The sequence below is a fragment of the Eleginops maclovinus genome, chromosome 5, assembly GCF_036324505.1.
Source record: "Eleginops maclovinus isolate JMC-PN-2008 ecotype Puerto Natales chromosome 5, JC_Emac_rtc_rv5, whole genome shotgun sequence".
In the NCBI taxonomy this organism is placed as follows: Eukaryota; Metazoa; Chordata; class Actinopteri; order Perciformes; family Eleginopidae; genus Eleginops; species Eleginops maclovinus.
The window spans coordinates 10786822-10806912 of NC_086353.1; the positions used below are offsets into that span (position 1 = coordinate 10786822).

Below are 20091 nucleotides of genomic sequence, written 5' to 3' on the forward strand. Positions count from 1 at the left end.
TTTTTTAAAAAATGTCACTTCTCTAATTGTTTTCGTTCTAAAGAAGCAGCATATGAGCTTCGGCAGGACATGGTTTCCAGAGAGGGAAGTGTAACCTATAAATTATTAACACAATTGGATTAAATGAAAACTATGTTTCGTATCTTCCTGTGTTGTATGCAAGAGCGTGATTTTATTTTTCTATGACGACTTTCTGTTTTGCCTTTAAAAGGTTATGTAACACTCAAAAAACCTTTTGCTGGAGTTCACTATTTACATGATGATGTAGCCAGTGATTTTAGTTTCTATGGCAACATTTCCCTTAAAGGTAAATACATCATGTAGGCTATATATCTTTTGTTAAGTTAAAACCTTTATTATATGTTTTTGTACATTATTATTACAATTCCCTTGAAGTAGATCTTTCACATGGGCTAATGTATTCTTTTATGTATTCATTTGTGTGGTTTAGCTTACATTTATGCCATTAGTTATCCCTTTCATTGTTTTATTAATAAACTCAGCACTAAAAATCTCAAAATTCAAGTCAGTAGTATACCAAAGCCTACTCTTGTATTGTTATCTTTACCATTCAGTCCTCCAGCAGCCAATCATCTTCATGCTGCGGTGTTGTGCCTCCACCGCCAGGGGAGAAGGGGTCACCGCTGGCTGAAGTGTCAGGCCGGGCTGCTCTTTCCCTACATGGCCGCAAGATGGCAATGTTACTGCTATTGCCAACATTCAACAAGTCCAGTGAGGCTGCAGCCGCATCAGGTTGGACTGCCGGAGAGAAGCACATTGATCCACATACATGATGGATGTATTCTGCAAAGCAATGCTGTTTCATTTTTTCGTTTCCAAAACGTATGGTGTCATATCCAAATGGAGGGTGTAGGCTCTCTGAAGACATGGGCTTCAGACAAAACTGCGAGAGAGTCATCTAAAAAATAAATCAAACTGTAATTTACACTCAAATCAAGCAAACTCCCAAACAATGATCAATTCACATTTTACATTTTGAGGAAAATCCCTTAAAATAGTCAACAGTGGAAAATCTACAGTTCATTTAGCTACTGTGCGTTTATGTTTCGTCTGTTTTACATTAGTGACATTTTCATTTACCTTCCAAGAATGCCCTTATAATGGTGCATGTTAATTACATTTCAAGATTATAGTACCGCATTAGACATGCTAGAATTATAGTAATATTGTTTTCTCAAAATGTGGTGTTTATTACCAGAATGGCTACAACAAATCACGTTGCATGTCTCACACAAAGTAATAATAATAATTGTACTATAATTTGCAATAATAGACCTAATAATAGCTTTTGCTTAATGTAATTCACTGCTGTATTTGAACGATCCTATCAGGTGTCGTCCAAATGAAGGTGTCCAAGGCACTAAATCAGTGCAATGTTGGTTCCAGCTGTTTTCTAGTCATAATTTGCGTCTCTGTGCACGTCAAATATTTCTGACGCATCACCAGTGGATGTCGTTGTTCCGCCTGGTGTCACCCCTCGAGATGAGCTGACCTAAAGCTGTGCCAAACAAGATCCGATCCAAGAGAGAGGGAGGGAGGGAGGCAAAGTGAGGGGAGAGAGAGAGATTGTGAAAAGACCGACAGGAGGAGTGGGACTTGCTATAAGGACACTAGCGACTCTTAAATCCGGCCGCTCCTCTATTTATACGCAGGAGATTTGAAGAAACAAACAACAAAACAGGAGGAGCTGTGGTAGATTCCTGATAAAGAAAAGTAGACTAACATCGCCGGTTTTTGAATCCATTTAAATTATTTTCAGGTAATGTGAGCTTTGTATACATTTTCCCAAACCTCCCATGCATGTGGTTGGACAACATTTTACTTTTATATCACTGTAAAATACTAAATATTAGCCCAGTGTTTCTTTGGAAAGTGTTTGCAGACTGCTAAACCATCACGAAACTTAACTCTCTCTCACTCTTCCCACACGCTTTCCCTTTCTCCTCCAGCTGCAGAGACACTTGGGGACCGAGGGACCTACCATGCTAAGGGCTGTGGATATTGTCCTCTCTGTGCTGCTCGCCGCCTCCCTGTCGTGCCGGAGCGCCCTGGGCGGCTACGGGGTGAGCCTGTTTGCGGCGCAGACCTCTCCCCCGGACCCCTGCTACGACGAGCACGGCAACCCGCGTCGCTGCATCCCGGACTTCGTTAATTCCGCCTTCGGTAAGGAAGTGAAGGTGTCCAGCACCTGCGGAAAGGTGCCCAGCCGCTACTGCGTGGTGACCTCGGCGGAGAAAGGAGACGAGAGGACCAGGAACTGTCACACCTGCGATGCCTCGGACCCCAAGAAGTACCACCCTCCAGCGTACCTGACGGACCTCAACAACCCGCACAACCTCACCTGCTGGCAGTCCGAGAACTTCCTCCAGTACCCGCAGAACGCAACCCTGACTCTGTCCCTCGGAAAGAAGTTTGAGGTCACTTACGTGAGCCTGCAGTTCTGCTCGCCTCGACCGGAATCCATGGTTATTTACAAGTCCATGGACTACGGTAAAACTTGGGTGCCCTTTCAGTTTTACTCGACCCAGTGCAGGAAGATGTACAACAAGCCCAACCGGGCCGTTATAACGAAGCAGAATGAGCAGGAGGCTGTGTGCACGGACTCCCACACCGATATGTACCCTCTGACCGGTGGGCTCATCGCCTTCAGCACGCTGGACGGCAGACCGTCGGCACACGACTTTGACAACTCCCCGGTGCTGCAAGACTGGGTGACAGCCACGGACATTAAAGTCATCTTCAGCCGGCTGCACACTTTTGGGGACGAGAACGAAGACGACTCGGAGCTGGCCAGGGACTCGTACTTCTACGCCGTATCGGACCTGCAGGTCGGGGGGAGATGCAAATGCAATGGGCACGCGTCTCGGTGCGTGAAGGACCGGGATGGGAGTCTGGTGTGTGAGTGCAAGCACAACACCGCCGGGCCGGAGTGCGACAGGTGCAAGCCTTTCCACTACGACAGACCGTGGCAGAGAGCCACAGCCAGGGAAGCCAACGAGTGTGTCGGTAAGTCCATCCTTCCTCCATCCCGGGGCCGCTGTATCTCTGATGCTGCAGAGCTGCTCCGCATATATTTTTGTTTGTGTAGGCAGGACAGACTGGTGTAATTTTTAGGAACACTATTAGTGACAGTAGGAATATGTTAGTAAAAGAAAAAGAGAAATCAGACATAATCGAAACGTGTTATGTAAATCAGTCACATTATCTAACAGGAAATTATGAATTTAATTGTATTTTAAATGCATAATAATAATATTATTATAATAATATTAAGGAAATTATTCAGAATAATTGTGTTATATTTTAAGACGAAGATAAAACCGAATTGACAGCTTCAGTTCATTTAAACCCACATCTGAACATTCCCTTTTAACCAAACCGCAGCAAAGCCACAATTTTGCCTGATTTTGTAGTGCACGTCTACGACCATAAAATTGTGTTTAATGCACTCGAACATGAAAATGCGATTTGAAGGTCGATTTAGCTTACTGCAGGCCATAATGGAGTCTTTTAACCACGTCAAACGGGACGACCGAGCCTAATCTCCACAGCAGCATTTCTCATAGCTCGACTGTACCGCTGCAGTTAAGCGATGCCTTTTCATCTATCTCAGGAATCCTGCTACATTCCCACCGTAGTGGAAATTGAACACAGATTTCTTTATAAATGATCACATAATTATTTTCCAGATCAAAATCAATGTGAAAGAATGCTTTAAATGCTAAGGTGCTGTGGTTGCAAATTTAATATATCATAAGGAATGTATAAAAGCGTTTTTTTTAATCACATTTCAAATATAATAATGAAATAGTTTTCCTAATTGTAAATTGTGAATTATCTGTAATTGTATAGCCCCAATTTTATCATTAAAAAGGTTATTCAAACCTTAATAACTTTAATTTGCATGTTTTCTATAATTATCTTCACAATTACAAGCTGAAAAACAACCTTAGAATATGTCATTATAACCTTCAAATAACGCCATATTTTGTATTCTCAAAAAGCAAAGCAGGTGTGAAGCAAGTCCCTTATCATATCTAAACTGCTGCTTTTTTTTGTCTCAGAGCCAACATGTTTTATCAGGTGCGGAGTGATCAAAGTTACAGTAGTTTCAGTAGTTTTATTACAACCTGCAGATAGTGCAGAATCCTGGCCAAGTTTCTGTCAGTTTAAATTCTGCACTTGAGAAAGTGAAAGACTATTATTGATTGTTTTGCTGTATGCAATATGTTTTTTGGGAATATGGCTTTTTTTGTTTTATTGCAATTATTGGACAGAAATATGTTTGAAACGTGAAAATTGCAGGGCAACAAAGACCAGAGTTATTTGGTGTTGGTCCTTCTGATCAGATGTTCATTGAGGAGGAACATCTCCCAAAATGAAAGGAGAGGCAAACAGATGTTTGTAATAGAAACTAAAATCTCATTGTGACTCCCTCAATATTTCCTATTCGTCTGCATGGCTACAGGGAGAAGGTTTTATATTGTGAGACAGTCACAGCACATGTCAGCCACTTTGACACATAGCAGCTGTGTCAAAGGTTTTTGTGTGCTGCCGTTGTCCGTTTCTAAATCTCTGACATATTCTCACTGACAGATGCGAGAGTAGCTAAATCAACAGGAAACGTTTTTTGGATATATTTACATTCCTGTTATCTCAAGCTTTGATATCATTGCTTTCTCTTTGTTTTTTACACTTTAAAATGTGTTTTTTTCAATCGGGGCCAAACTGACTCTATTGATTTGCTCTTCACTACAGCCTTTGCTTTAATATCTATATACTTTATCATTTGAATACATCAGAAGAAAGGAGAGATAAACAATTTTATATTTTTTGTTTAATTGATATGCTTTCCGATTCTTCTTTTTTAGGTCTTAATTATATTCCAAAATCTAATCAAGCATACTGAATCTGTCCATACACAAACTTTAATTAGATTTAATTTAATTATTAGAACCAGTCTTTAATGAAGACTGCCATGGGGAAAAATCCCAGCATGTAGATATAGGCTTACTTAAATAAAATCATAATGCTATGTTAAATTCAAATGCAAGGGTAGAGGGAGGTTTACTGTGTATATCTTTTTAAATATCTACATGATATACAGAAAAAAACTGTTTATGCACATCTTGTAAACTCATAATTGCTTCCTTGACACTTTGTGGTTTACTGGATGAGCACACATATAAGACTTTTCACACTTAAGCCATAAAAGTGTATCAGTTACAGCATTCATGTTGTCGGTAAGATGTTTAGTTTGTGTTACAGAAATGTGTTTGTGTACTGAGATTTTAAAGTGTAAAATCTTGAATAGCAGTCTGAGAGTTTGTTGTGGCTCTCCTCTAATGATAGCCCCACAAGTGTCTCAGGTCTATGTGCAGTAATAATGCTCCAAACTCAGTTTAGAGGTGTTAATCTGGGTAAGGGGAAACAGTAGAAGGAAATGTCTTGAGTTTTTCTTTGAGAAAATTATAGATGCCCCATGGCCTGAATGCTCCTGGCAAAAAGAAAAACACTAAACCCACAAAGTAAGGAAGGTGACATGGTTTCATGGTTTTCACCGTATGATGAGAAACGGATGCAGTCAGATTGTTCCCTCCGGATATAAACTATTTTAATGCAAATGAACTGTAAACCCAGTTTTCAGGTTTGTGCAGTGTACTGGACGTGTTGAGAAACAAAAAAGAAAGGAGAAAGTGTCCTGAATAATTCAGGCAGATTATAAAGACAGTTTGAAGGCATGCAGAATGAGGGGACTGCACCGCAGGGACAGAAGGAGGGGCTGGAGAAGGAACAGGGGCGACAAAAGTGAAAATGAAAGAGACAGACATAAACGAGAGAGGGGGAGTATGATGTGGAAAATGTGTGAGGGAGAGGACCAGAGAAATAAAGGGACGGTAGAGTGACATTTCCATAGCCGCTGGGCCAGAAAAATATTTTGACAATTGTCTTTTCCAGGCGCCCCTTATGGGGCCAATGGGAATATAGAGGCTGCTTGGACAGGAAGAAACTTCTTCCTCCTTTCTTCCACTTAGAGTTCACTTGGTGCATTGACACTGTAATGTGGATGACATTTTCTCAGCCAGCTTCTTCCAAGCCTCACGGCCATTGGTCCTTTAAGCCTGTTCGCCCATGAGGAGACTCCCACTCCTGAATCTCTGTCTTAGCTCGATGGTTTGCTTGTTTTGCCTCACTAGAACAAAACCTAAACTGCAGAAACCCCACTCAAATGTTCCCAGGTGCTGCTCAGAGGTGTCTGACTGACAGGAGCAAACATGTGGTGCAGAAAAGTGGACCTGGTTGATTTGATACCCATAAAAATAATTGAGTTTTTAAGCTACAATCACTTGTAGTAAATAGCCCCTCTGAAGTTGTTTTTATGCCTTTATAATATGAAAGGGCACTTCCAACTTGAAGCTAAAAAACAAATCAGGTCCTCTGAATGCCTTGAGTAGATGTGAATATTACAAACAAAATGTTCGAGCAAACATAAGTAAACACTTAAAAACAGCTGCGCGCACACTGATGTTTAGTGGTGTAGTTTTCTTATTTTCATGGAGGACTGGCCAGACCTTTAATGAGCATGAAAGATAATTCCAGTAAAGCTACAGCACAGTTTGGGAAAGATTTGAGCAGTTTTATCAGCAACAGTTTCTGGATTTTGTGCAGTTACAGAATGAAAAAGAAGAGTTTCTTATTAGCCCTTATGCACTATCGCTCACATTTCATGAATAATTGTGCCCTAAGTAGACCAGAACAAGCTTTTTCTTTAAGCAATGGTTGCCATGATTTTAGAGAAGCCCTGATGTACAATAGATGAAACAATGTCTAGCTATTCATGTTTCCATTTGGACAATTCACTTAAAGAAAAGGTCACTTTATATATCCTGCAACTCAAAGTCGGCTGTCTGGTTAATGTTTGATCTGATCACCCTGCACCTTTTATAAACCGGCATCCTTCATCTTCAAAGGTGCCGGCAAGATGCGGTGTTATTCTCACTCACTGCAAACAAAGCTGGGAATAAACTGACAGAGTAGCTTTGCACTTTGCACTGTTAGTATTCCTCGTCTTCACTTCTGTAGTCGGCACTCGCCACTTCTTACTGACATGCACACACCTGTAAGACTGCACATGTGAACACACACACACACACACACACACACACACACACACACACACACACACACACACACACACACACACACACACACACACACACACACACACACACACACACACACACACACACACACACACACACACACACACACACAACTTTTTCTTTAGGTCTGAAGCCGCTATAGTTCAAACAGGGGGGAATGGCCTCTCTCTCTCACATCAAGAATTCTCTTTTCGCCGGAGCTCTTATCAGTGTTTATGACTCGTTTTGTAAACCACTGCTAAAAAAAAGTCTCTCATGGTCCAGACGACCAGCTCACTCTTCTGTTTTATATTTTGAGGCCTGTTATATCTCTCATACAGACAGGAACATGACCACTGAGCTAGCACATACTGTAAGAGCAAGGCTGTCGGTACATTATATCAAGTAGCTGTAACCAAACACAGAAGACAGTAATAATGACAAAGTTTCTGCAGCATGATTTGATATCACAGTGCTAGCGCTGCATGTTGAAATGTCTATTTTCTGCCAATGCTCCTGTTGAGTTTATGTCCTGGGAGTGTATATGTTTTCGTGTAAGTCTGTATGTGCATGTGGGGCTATTGTGAGAGGCCAGACACATTTCTCAGTGCTAGTTTTACTTAGAATCTACTGTATGCCAGGTATTTAAACGAGGGGCTGCACAAGCTGCTTTGTTGTCAGGTTAAGGCTGGTAATTTATTCAAAACCCAACAAAGTTTAGTGTTTTTTTTTTACTTCTGAACTGAAAATAGATATAAGAGATTAACTAGTGACAGGAGGTAAATTCTTTCTTGTCCTTGAACCATCGTTTTTGGACCAAAAATAGACCCCAGGCCTCGGTCAAACTGAGTACATCCATTTAGTTTTTTTCAGCATGATAATTGTGACGACTGGCTCCAGAGGGATATCAAATTATTTTATATTAAACAATGAGGATGAAATAAGGCCATTACAATCAAAGGAGTTTTATAAAACTGCTACTTTGAGCACTTATGTAAGCAGAGACCGTACTATCCCAGAAGTGAGATCATTTATAATCGTTATGATTTAGGCTCAAATGGAAGCAATAGATGTGACAAAAATGAATGCAGAATATGTTGAAGCATGGAATATCTTGAAGCTATTAGTGTCGGTGTTTGGCAGCACGTCTTTTGAGCTGGAATTTTGGAGCTAGTTGTTGCTTGTCATGGGGCCTGTTTGAGAAACAATCCAATGTTGGTGGAATTCATTTTTGCACGGATAATAAATTCTGACAGCCCCTTGAAGTTTTAAATGACTTCATATTAAAAAAGTGTCAGAGGACAATATGCAGATATGAAAACAAACACACATGTAATTAAAGGTGTTTATGTCTGTTTGTGCTGAGAAAGAAATGCTAGGAAAGTTGCCATCATATATTATACCAAAAGCTGAATCCAACACACATTTGTAACAGTGTTTTAATGGAGCTATCTGCACGTTGTTTGCTATGAGTTCAAAGTGGAAAAAGTGGATGTCGCACTCCTTTGGGTAATGTGTTCACTTGTATGCAAAGAAACTAAACAGCCTGTGTCTGATGTTTGAATCCTGGTCCTTTGGACAAAGTGCTTCGGCCGCAGTGTTGTTTCATTGCTTTGGCTACAACACATAATGCAACACAGATTCCACTCACAGTGTATGTCCGCATTTTTAACCAATGTGCACGAACACTCGTACCAAAATGGAACCTCGACCTTGCTCTTTAGAAACGGTTTGTTCAGAAGCCACGTTGCCTCAGAAGGAAAGCCATATTGCGTTTCTCCTTTGGCTCCTGGCCTGCGCTCACTTCCTCCTGTCACCCTCGATGGTGCTTGAACCCGCTGTGGCTGGTTTATCACAACATCCAGCCAGGCCAGAAACTCAAATTGTCGTTATCATCATCATTTTACATAATATGATGAGAAATTTCGCTGCTACATTCCTGTGGGTAAGAACATGCTGTGTCTGTGTGTGTGTTTCTTGCATTGAAAAATGTTTCCATTTAGTCTGTGGCACATGCTTCCAGCAGCATCTGGTGATAATTGGTACGGCCAATGAGATCCAAACGGATCTTCTTTTCCCAATTCTTCTTTCCTTCAAACACGAAACTCCTTGTATTAACTGAAACCTGTAGAAGATACACACACTCACACCACACACACACACACACACACACACACACACACACACACACACACACACACACACACACACACACACACACACACACACACACACACACACACACACACACACACACACACACACACACACACACTCACTTCTGTTTATATGTTTTTAAACTGTCAGCTACATTCTCAAGAGAGTAATCTGGGCGTCCAGCACACTAAAGATTTTCAACATTTTGATTAATGTCTTTTAAACCACAGACACAAAGTAGGCTTTCTTTTCTGCGATGACAGCTGCTTCATTATTGTTATTGGACTCTTTGACAGCGCAGAGAGCTCGATCATTGCCGGTCGCCTAAGGTGCAAAAAGTTAAATGCATTAAAATAATTCAATAAAACACTGTTTGAACATGACTAGGATGACTCCCAAACATCTGCAAAAGTGCTGATAGCTGTTGCAAAAAAAGGTGTTTGAAAAACATGATGAGGCTTACGAACAACACACTCACACACACACACACACACACACACACACACACACACACACACACACACACACACACACACACACACTCCACTCCACTCCACTCCACTCCACTCTGTCTCTATTGATACCTGTCTCTGTCGCCTGCTGGTTACATGTTTATATTTGTGAGTGCTTGTGTCAGTTTTTCCATGTGTGTTTCTTCGCCGCTGGGAGGCTTGACATTTTACAGTGTGTCTTTCTGCTGTCGGGCGAAAGAGATTGTGCAAGCATGTGTAAGTGTGTCCTTTAACCTGCATTGTCTGCCAGTGGTAGCTTAGAAAAGCAGTAATTCTGCCCAGGATCTGAGAAGCTATTTAGCGCCTGGGGAAACATCTGTTAATTAATTAATTGGCGACTCGATGCCATAGTGAAAGCTTATCTTATCTGAGGCAGGATCTCTGTGTGCTCTGGGTTTGGCATGAACCACGGGATGTGTGTGTGTGTGTGTGAGTGAGAGAGAGAGAGAGAGAGAGAGAGAGAGAGAGAGAGAGAGAGAGAGAGAGAGAGAGAGAGAGAGAGAGAGAGAGAGAGAGAGAGAGAGAGAGAGAGAGAGAGAGAGAGAGAGATATGTTTGTTTGTAATGGAAAGGATTGGGTCGACTGGGTACCAGATGATTATGGGTAATTAAAACCCACTGCAAACAACATCGGCATGTGTTCACACATTAGACACAAGACACTCCAGTGCCTCACTGACCAAGCTCTATGAATCACAGCCTGACTGTCTCTCAAAAATATCACGCAACCACATTTTACACCACAGTGTAAACGCTGTCCCACAGAGGTGACAGAGGCCAATAATGCAGAATCTGTTCATTTTTTCTGGAAATCCACAGCAAAAAAATCATTGCATAAAACCAAAAGAGCTTTACTTGTTTTTACTCCAAATGGGCTAAAGCTTAAGAACAGAGCTTGTGTTGCGCTAAAGCTTTATCCCCAGAGGAAATGTTTGGAAAAAACACTTATTCTCTTATTGTGAAGGAATAAGAGAGAAAACAGCTTTTTGCTGGAAGAATTGGTATGTAATGAGAGCCTTGTAATTTGCTACAACTTCAGCAGTTTCACTAAAACATTATGTCATGATGAAAAGATACTAGTCAAAATCGAAGCAGTAGAATAAGATATATTTCACACATTCTTCTCTCATGTCAAACTCTGCAGCCTACATTATTAGTAATGCTACTTTACAACGGAGATAAGGATGTATATGCTAATAGCAGCTAAGGTAACCTCAAGCAGACATGAGGAGCGACTAGATGTCCAGACAGCTCACTTTTTTAACTAAACACCTACAGATTTCATTTTTTAAATTACAGTCTCCAGACCCAACCCACATTTTTTTCACATGTGCTGGAGGACTCCCCCGAAGAACTGTGAACAGACATTGTGTTCCCCTTTTAAAACCTCTAGTTTTTTTGCACACGGCCAGCATCACTCAGTCAGGCAGTCATCAGGTCTGAAACACACTGGTAGCATGACCTTGATTCATTGTGGCTACCATACACACTAGAGCAGTCTCACTTGTTAACAGGGGACCATAAAGGGTCCAGTAAACAGGGTAAGAAAACATTGTGAGTGAGTGTCTGAGAGAGAGAAGATGATGTATGCGTATTGGCAGCTTTTTGGAGTAAAAAAAAAAAAAGGTTAGTGTGCGTATGTGAGACCTGATCTCGAGGCCGGGGCCAGCAGCGCTGTAGAGACTCAGAGATGATGACCTCAGCACCTCTGTGTGGCAGCAGGTTACTGCACGGTTACCAAGAGGAGGGCGAGTGTTTGCAGCCAAAGCAAATATATAATATGTGCTGGAGGCAACGACAACGAGTGCAAGAAAGGAAGCAAAACAGAGAGAAAGTGATTTTCAAAGAAGAAAATAACATCAGTCTCCTGCACTATGCCCTGGGCTGTGTCTTGTAATGCAATTTTAATGAGATTAAAGGTAAAATTGATGCATGATGAACTCCTTCTTGTACCTTTAGGTAGGAGCAACGCATCGGAACGAGCACTGAAGCTGGTGCAGCATGTGTTGTTACATTAAACTTAAATTACCCACGCCTGTTCACACTTAAAAAAGAAAGCCTTGGCACTGCTTGTTACAAAGTCTCCTAAATCTCTCTGTCGCTGATAGGGCTGTAACAGTGTCAACAACAACAATACAAAACAGATACTCGCAAAAAACAAAAGAGAGGAGGCTCTTTGCAGCAGCTCTGTGTTTTGATTCAAGGTAAAAGTCCTGGCAAAAGGAAATCTCTGGCAGCAGTTACACTGTTTGCAAAAAGGACCACCTAACACGAGTGTGATCATATCAGGCCCTGAGAAAGGCTCCTCAACACTCATAGATATGGACGATTAATTGCTGGACAACGTTACAGACCCAGACACAGCGGCTTGTTGTGTGGATCAGAGCGCCCCCCTGCTGTCGTCATCTTAGTGGTTAAATATGTATGTTGTAAATATTTAGACCCTACATGTAGATGAAGTTGTTAAGGCTTTTGACGTAGTGATCTTTTAATTGTACGCATTTCCTATACACACTGTCTGTCTTTTTCTCCCTCTCAAACACACACTCACAGTGTGAGAAAAGCACCTGTGACAGATCAAGCTGAGTCAAACAATTTCATTTTGCGTCAGACATGCTCACACGTTGCCAGAAAAAGAACTTGCCCTGGAATTCCTTCTGTGTGTGTGTGTGTGTGTGTGTGTGTGTGTGTGTGTGTGTGTGTGTGTGTGTGTGTGTGTGTGTGTGTGTGTGTGTGTGTGTGTGTGTGTGTGTGTGTGTGTGTGTGTGTGTGTGTGTGTGTGTGTGTGTGTGGATGAATAGCTGACAATGATTTATCACCAACCTCTTTGTCTTTCCCATATAAGTCACGGTGCAGGCTGTGTGTGTGTGTGTGTGTGTGTGTGTGTGTGTGTGTGTGTGTGTGTGTGGCAGCCAACAAGTCCCGGTCGTCATAGAGGCCTTGAAGTCACAGTTGTGTTTGTGTGTGTGTGTGTGTTTGTGTGCGTGTGGGCCTGTGAATGTCTACACACCCAACAGTGATACAGGCAGCTAGACGTCATAAGTCAGCCTTTTATCTTAATTGTAAGGATGGAAGCCTGTTGGCTAAATGAAGCTGCATTTCCAGAGAGCATGTTGACACAAAGAGATCTCAGTCAGCAGAGGTCAGCCCAAGTAGACTGATTTACAATAAACCTGAGGAAATTTTGGTTGAGGTGTGTCATGTCTGATAAAATGAACATAGTCAGAGCTTATTGTCGGAAATCAGATCTCGCAGTATGGGATACTGTTAGTTGTTGGGTCTTGGATGGATTTTCTCAATTGAAGCTTTTTAAAGGTGCTCCACAGACACCTTATTCATGGTGGTGTTGCAGATTCACACAAATAAATTAGGATAACATTCACGTTGGCATTTAAAAAAAAGATTATTGAATAGAGTTTTCGCCTTTTTTAATGATTGTTTTGAGGGAACAGATTTGATCCTGGGCCGCTGCGATAAGGACACATCCTTAGTTAATGGGTCCCCTATCAGGCAAGCTACCAGGGTGCTATTTATTATTTATATTAGGCTAATAATTTAAACCACAGGGGGAACTCTCCACGGCCCCTGTGTTTATGTCACACAGATCCCTTGCTTTAAGTAGCTGACATTTTCTTGAGCGAAAACAACACCAAAGGCTGGCGTATATTTGTTTGGTTGTGTGAAGTGGAATGCAGACTTCTGGGAGGGTACTTAGGGTAAGTTTGTGGGGTCATCTCAATTTGCCAGAGGGTGATCCCGGGTTAATCCGTCACTCATTAGCTCTCAAAGATAAGACTCATAGTGGGGTGAGGGGCTGTGAATCCACACTTTCTCTTTCTTTGCCTCTCTTTCTCTCAGCTACCTCTAATACAAAAACACAGATGCTGTCCTCTTTTCTACAAAAAATGAAATGGAAAAAATCTGATAGGATAAAGCCATGCTCTCTTCTCGTTTGCCCAACACATTCCCCTCTCTATTAACCCCTTTCCCCCTGCTGGCTCTGCTCCCTGCGGGACAATACCGCCAATTAATTAGGCTCGGTGTCCGGCAAAGAGCAGAGGGAAGCTCGGAAAGCGCGGGCCTCAGCTGATTTAGATCCTCTGTAGCAGGCCCATTATAGAGAGAGAGGACAGAGAAAGAGAGAGTAGAGAGACAGAGTGATGGAGGGTGAGCAAGAGAAGGGGAGAGATAAAGACAGAGAGGGGCACTTGACTCAGCATGCTACCAGTAAGTGCTCTTTAAATAGCTTCCACTGCTGCTGCTGGGTGTTGCTGTTGCAGGATGAGGGCTGCCTCTGTACTACTAATATGTGTTGCAGGGGCTCCTCAGCAGCTGTGCACCCCCCCACCCTCCGTCGCGCCTCTAGCAGAATAAGTCATCAAGTTCCCACGTGAGACCCCTCTCTGCTTCTAATAACAAAAGGCCTATATCACTGGACGATGACAAAGCAAACAAACGGACATAATTAGGGGGGACGATAAGGAAATTGTAAGGAAATGGAGTCATTAATGGTAATGTTTGTGTTATGAGATGATAGTTTGTGGCAAAAATTCATTTCCAAATGGGGCCCCTCTGTGTTGTCTTTGAAGCTAAGACCTAAATGTGTACAACACGGGGAGAAAAACTTGGCCTGGGCCTCGCTCCCTCTGTCTATCTCCTGCTCTCTAACCTCGAGAGACACTTGCAGATATTGAAATGATTATATACCAGCATGTCTCCGTAGATATCCAGATGTTGATCTGCTGATAAACCTGGAGAATGCATTTCACCTTCTTTTTGTTCCCCCTTTGAGCTTGTTTTGGTTGTATTTTTCTTCTCGTATTTTCTCCTGTGCAGCCAGGACAGGTCGTTGGCCGGAGATGAAAGTGGAGGTGGAGTGTGAGGGAGGGATAACCGATGGGAAATGATTCTTCTGTCTTCCAGAGTCATATGGACGAAGACAGAAAGAGTAGAGTGAAGAAAGAAGTAGATATATAGATAGCTTCTCTTTCCCTTTGCATCATCTTTCCAGTTTTTGTGGGAGTATTAACTGTAGCTGATGCACACCTTGTTCCTGTCAGTAATTTGTTATTATTATTATTTTTTAATCTGTTTAATATGGCCCTAATCCTCTTCTAAATGTTTGGGAACCTGCAGAATTTGCAGTTCTCAATATGCTCATACAGTTCTGTTTGAACCTAAAATATAATTTCTACTTCAATTATGTTCTTAGCAATATTGTTAGGTCTGGTATGGGAAGTGATGCTGTATGTGAACCGCCAGACACGCATACGGGAGATGGGTCGGTTCAAATCACTTATCTGACCAAGGCCACAATCTTTCACTAACCATAACCAAGTGCTGTAGGTGCTATTTCAGTGCCCTGTGAAAACACACAAATACTTACAATTATTAAGTCTTATTCCTCTTATTCCTGTGCACTTTTTTCCCTATTAATACCAGTACCAACTAATGAGACAAATCAAAGCGTGTCATCATTTGATTAAAGAAAATTGACTCAACATGCCTGTACTAAACAATCCAAATAAGGGTTTAAATGTTAAGTTTTATGAAATTAATTTCTCTTCTAGTAATTGCTCGGTAGGACATTTGTACATCAACTATTTAGGTTTTTAAATTCTGGAAACAAAAATGAGGAATTCCTCAGTTACATAGTTTGACATTTCTTTTCCCTTCGTGCTATTACCAACTTTGATAATAGTTGATAAATGATTTGTGAGACACATATTTAAAAGAAACTGAACATCACTTCGGCAGTTAGTCTTTAAGGCCTGTGGCCTTTGTCCTGCCTCCAGTGACAGCCACTGTTTTATTATCCAGGAACATCGAGCAGCACCGTTTCCACTTTTAGAAAGACAGGATTGGGTTTCTGTGAGGGGTTTCCATAGCAGTGGGCGGGAAATGAAATGAACTCTGAGCCCCAATAACAAACAAGGTCAGTGAACAAATAAAGAAAGACGCGATCACAAACAAAGATAGAGAGAAAAAATAAACAAAAGAGCAGGATTTAAGGAAAAGGAAAACAGCGGTTAGTGTTTGGGTTGCTGCCTCGGCCGCTGACCTCATCGGAAATGACACCTCTCTTGCTTTCGAATTTTAGATGCAGCAGTGTAGATTACCAAACAATTGCCAAGTTGTGAATGCGCTGACAAGAGGGTGTTCGCACAGATGGTAAATATATATTTAAACTAGTGCTTTCAGACACATGCATCCATTAGATTTGAACATTCTTAACAAGATAATCAAGTGGATCTTATCAAATGTGGTGGAAGGACTCTCTTTTGGGGTAATACTTAAATCAGCTGCAAGATGCTTCGACAAAATAACCTGCATTAGGAGGTCGAACTATTTTCTAAAGCCATTTTCATTAGATTAAGTTTAAGTGGCCTATTTGATAATTATAGTCAATTTTCCTGGACCACTGAGCAGCGCAATCATCCTGGAGCTGAGAGTAAACGTCTTGCCAGAGCAAATATTAAGGAATATCTACAGAATCAATAAGACATTGGGGGCAATATTATTCCTGACATAAATTACACGACCACTTACATTTCACTGGAAAGCACAGTGTTCATCAGCTGGGGAGCTCTCAATAGTCTCAGTATTCAGAGGGAAACCTGTAAGACACAGGAAATAGTTGTAGCTTCTTGCTGTATTATATTCCTCCACCAAGAAACTTTTTTCAGTTAAATGTTTTGTTTGTCCACTTAATTATGGCAAGAACTAAAAGCCTGATTTTCATGAAACTTTGTTGAAGTGGGTATGAGTTAAGAAAGAACTTTCCTCATTAGATCTTGTAAGTCTTCTATCAATTATCCGTAAAGTTTCCCCCATGAAGGATGCCTGGATGGCAGTATTCTAGCTCTACAAAATCTGGTTGGTATAGCCTGAACTTTTGGCCCAGCCTAGTCTGAATAAATCCTCATTCGAAACGAGACATGAGACAAATAGAAAGGCGTTCCATCTCCTGCCTTTAATCTTCTATGTGAGAGGGGGCATAAATAAATCCTCCTTGTTTCCCTCTCTTGGAGATGAGCTTCACAGTCTTTCTATTCAGAAACTGCAGCTTACTTCCTGTTTGCTTTTCTTTCCACCAAATAAACTCTTTCTTTGTTCCTTCTTTATAAGTTTAAACTTGTGCTTGCTATTATCTTTGAAATAAGGACCATTGTCTTTTGTCACGTTATTATGCCAAAATGGTGCTTTCATTGCAATTCGCAGAGTTACTCTCCGTGTGTCAGCCGTGTGCTTGCTCTGGCAAAGACCAGTCCTTCCCTTGCTAATTGCCTTCTACCGATGACTAAATTACAATAAGGTTTTGGATTTCTGGATCAGAGGGGTCTCTTTTCCTCCTTCTCCACTTCCCCAACTGTATCCTTCCTGCCTGAGTCATAAGTGTCAAATTTGGTTACAGAAGAGATGAAGTGCTGGGATTTTTTTGTTAGAAAACAGTTTCCCTGACCTTGAAGGGCTACTGTTCCAACATTGCAATTAGAGCAGTCGCTGTATGTAAATGTGTGTGTACAGTGTATGCAGTGTGTGTGTGTACCAGTGTGCATGCTTGCTTGTGTGCATGAGGGCCTAATTCGTAGTGAGCAGTAGGCACCATGCCACAGCAGAGGAGTGCAGTGAATGTGGTTCTGGAGCCAGTACAGTAAAAACATCTCCGCCATCAGTGTCAGAAACAATCTGCATAGACCAAACCAGCTGCCACACTGCCCTAATGCGCATAAACCTGTCTGCTGCGGCTTCTGCGGGATGGCAGCGCACTCTTGTTTATACCACTATCATGAACCCCATCTAACTAGCTTCTTTTGAAAGAAAGCTGCTTACTATACTAATAATAAAATGTGTTGAGCTAAAGAAAATGCAGACAGTAAAGTAAAAAAAAATCTGAAAAAATAACCTAGAAATTGCAAGATATTTCATGTTTTTTTATTTTCTGAACTTTACTGACCAAATCGTCAAATAAAGACTCTTTGTATTTATTGCAAGTATTTATGTTTTTTTTCTGTTATCCTGATTGATAATCACATAATGTTTTGGAATTGTTTTCAATTTTTTCAAATAATTGCAGATTTATTATTAAAACAACTAGATTTTTCTTCCATTCCATTAATGGATAAAAAGTGAAAAGAGATATTTTAGGTGATTTATCTCCTGGTTGATCAACTCACTGAGCAGAAGGATGAACAATAACTGTGTGAATATGTTTGATTTACATTTACAGCTTCACATTCAAGGGTTATAACTCATGATAACTGAGCGTGAAACACCGCTTCAACACTTCTTTATAAAGAGCAAAGACAACACATGTCATAGGAGCGATGCATATGCATGTGCACACTCACTATATTTTGTCCTTATGATCCTCTCCTTCTCTTTAAAATGTGCTGCACTGTTTGGCCTCTTTGCTCCCCAGCTCTTATTATAATGCACTCACTTTTCCCACAGTTTCACAAATAATTATAACTATTTTAAACTCGTCAGTGTTTGGTTCCATTGAGTTGGAGAGGTCATAAAAGGAAAAAAAAAAATGCTGATTATTTCTCATTAATCATACTCTGCAGCATTGAACTGCAGAGTTGGTGTTGTCACTCAGTGGTGTCAATCACAGTCTAAAGCTGTGGGTTGTTACTCAGGCTTGTCCTGGCCAAGTAATGTGCCCAGGTCATTTTTTTTGTTGTATTCTGTAGTGTCCTGGCACAAGTTTTTCTGCCGTGGCCTGGCAAAAATATGTTTCTATTAAGCTCATCTCCACATGCAGCTTCACGCTTGAGCTGTGACAGATACATCGCCTGCTGCTGACTTCACACTGCATTTGTGAAAAAAGCATCTAAACTAGGCAGATTTTAAAGCGTAGAACATGGGTAGATGAAAACAGCGGCAAATGATTTCCCCCCTGCCCGTACACACAGTGCTCTCACATTGAGGGGTTTAAAAAAAGGTTAAGGTTTAAGAGCGTGTCGTTTTAAAAATGGATGACGGGAGGGGAAAATAAAAAGAGAAAAGTAAATGTGTCACAGGAATGAAGGAACTGTTGGGCTGTGGGGTTTCAGATATATGGGTTTCAGCAGCTTCCTGCTCATTCCCTCTGGAAAAGAGTGCACACACATTTCTTTAAGTACACTTCCCTCATCATTCCCTCACATGCTACTGTCTCTAAGGCCGGATGCAGCAGAGAAGTGCAACATGTACCAAGGTGATTAGAGACTGCAGGTTTTGATTTGTCTTGGCTGAGACACTTTAAATGTCTCTCTGATTGCACGCTTTGACGACCTAGCCTCTGTTTACATTATCGTTTATAGAGCTGGATAATCATGCACTGTGCCTTTAGTACACAAGTGGTGTTTCTGTCATTTTTCAAATTTGTATTTATCCAGGATTTAATTTTTCTTAAATCTATATAAGGTGCACAGTACAGTTTGTCTTCCACTGTGTGGATTCAAGTCGTCCTCTGTTTCATTATCTATTTGTTCAATGGGTCATTTCAACCTGCTTTAAAATCCTGAAATACTTTCAGACAGAGCTACTAGGATGATTTTCATTGCAATGTGGTCTCAAGCCAAACCAGTCCCCCAACAGTGTTAATAGTAATTGGCAGGCTGTAAAAGAGCTACAAAAGGTCAGGCAGCTAAGTAGTGGAACTTCAACTCATTGTGAGTTTCACCAGAAGGGTGAAAAAGGGAAAGAGCAGGAAGATGAGCTTTTTTATTTTTATGTAGTTGAGATTTAATTATATTCTGTTCCATCTCGTCACTCCTCAATCCCTTTTTGTCGCTTTATTAACTGGTGTTGCAGTTAATTCTTCTCTCCTTTCTCTTTGACTGCACAACTGAAGCCTTTTTTCATGGCTTATACATTTTAAAGAGATATTTCTCTCACCAGTCTACCACTCACTAATGACATCTGCAGCAGGGAAGCCCCGGGTTTACCCAGGGGAAAAAGGAAGAGAGGAGGAGGAGGAGGGTCACAGCCAATTTTTGGAGGAGTGGTAACTTAGTAATGGGGACTTGACGAAGGAATGTAGGGGGTGTGTGTGTGAAGGTCAAAGGTTTCCCACCTGCTTAGCATGGCCACAGTGCTGTGGTTGCTAATGAGCCCACAATAAAATGGTGTCGAGCATAGCTTAATTTAAGCATTTACAGCCCAGTGAGGTGAAGCAACAGTGTTTCTGTGGATGCATCCTGATGTATTTTTTCCACTATAGAGAACTTTTAGGAACAATGATAAAAAGGTAAACTGAAAGAAGTATTGTAT

General features: G+C 41.2%; 1 protein-coding gene across 2 annotated transcripts in view; it reads left to right on the forward strand.

The window, feature by feature from the left end:
- The first annotated feature begins 1616 nt into the window (after positions 1-1616).
- Positions 1617-20091, forward strand: part of ntn1a (netrin 1a) — a 54979-nt gene continuing 36504 nt past the window's right edge. For both annotated transcript variants that reach the window (XM_063883958.1, XM_063883959.1), the window contains exons 1-2: positions 1617-1780; positions 1971-3027. In XM_063883958.1, the coding sequence (XP_063740028.1) occupies positions 2004-3027 (1024 nt within the window). In that variant the 5' untranslated portion in view covers positions 1617-1780; positions 1971-2003. The remainder of the gene's footprint in view (positions 1781-1970; positions 3028-20091) is intronic.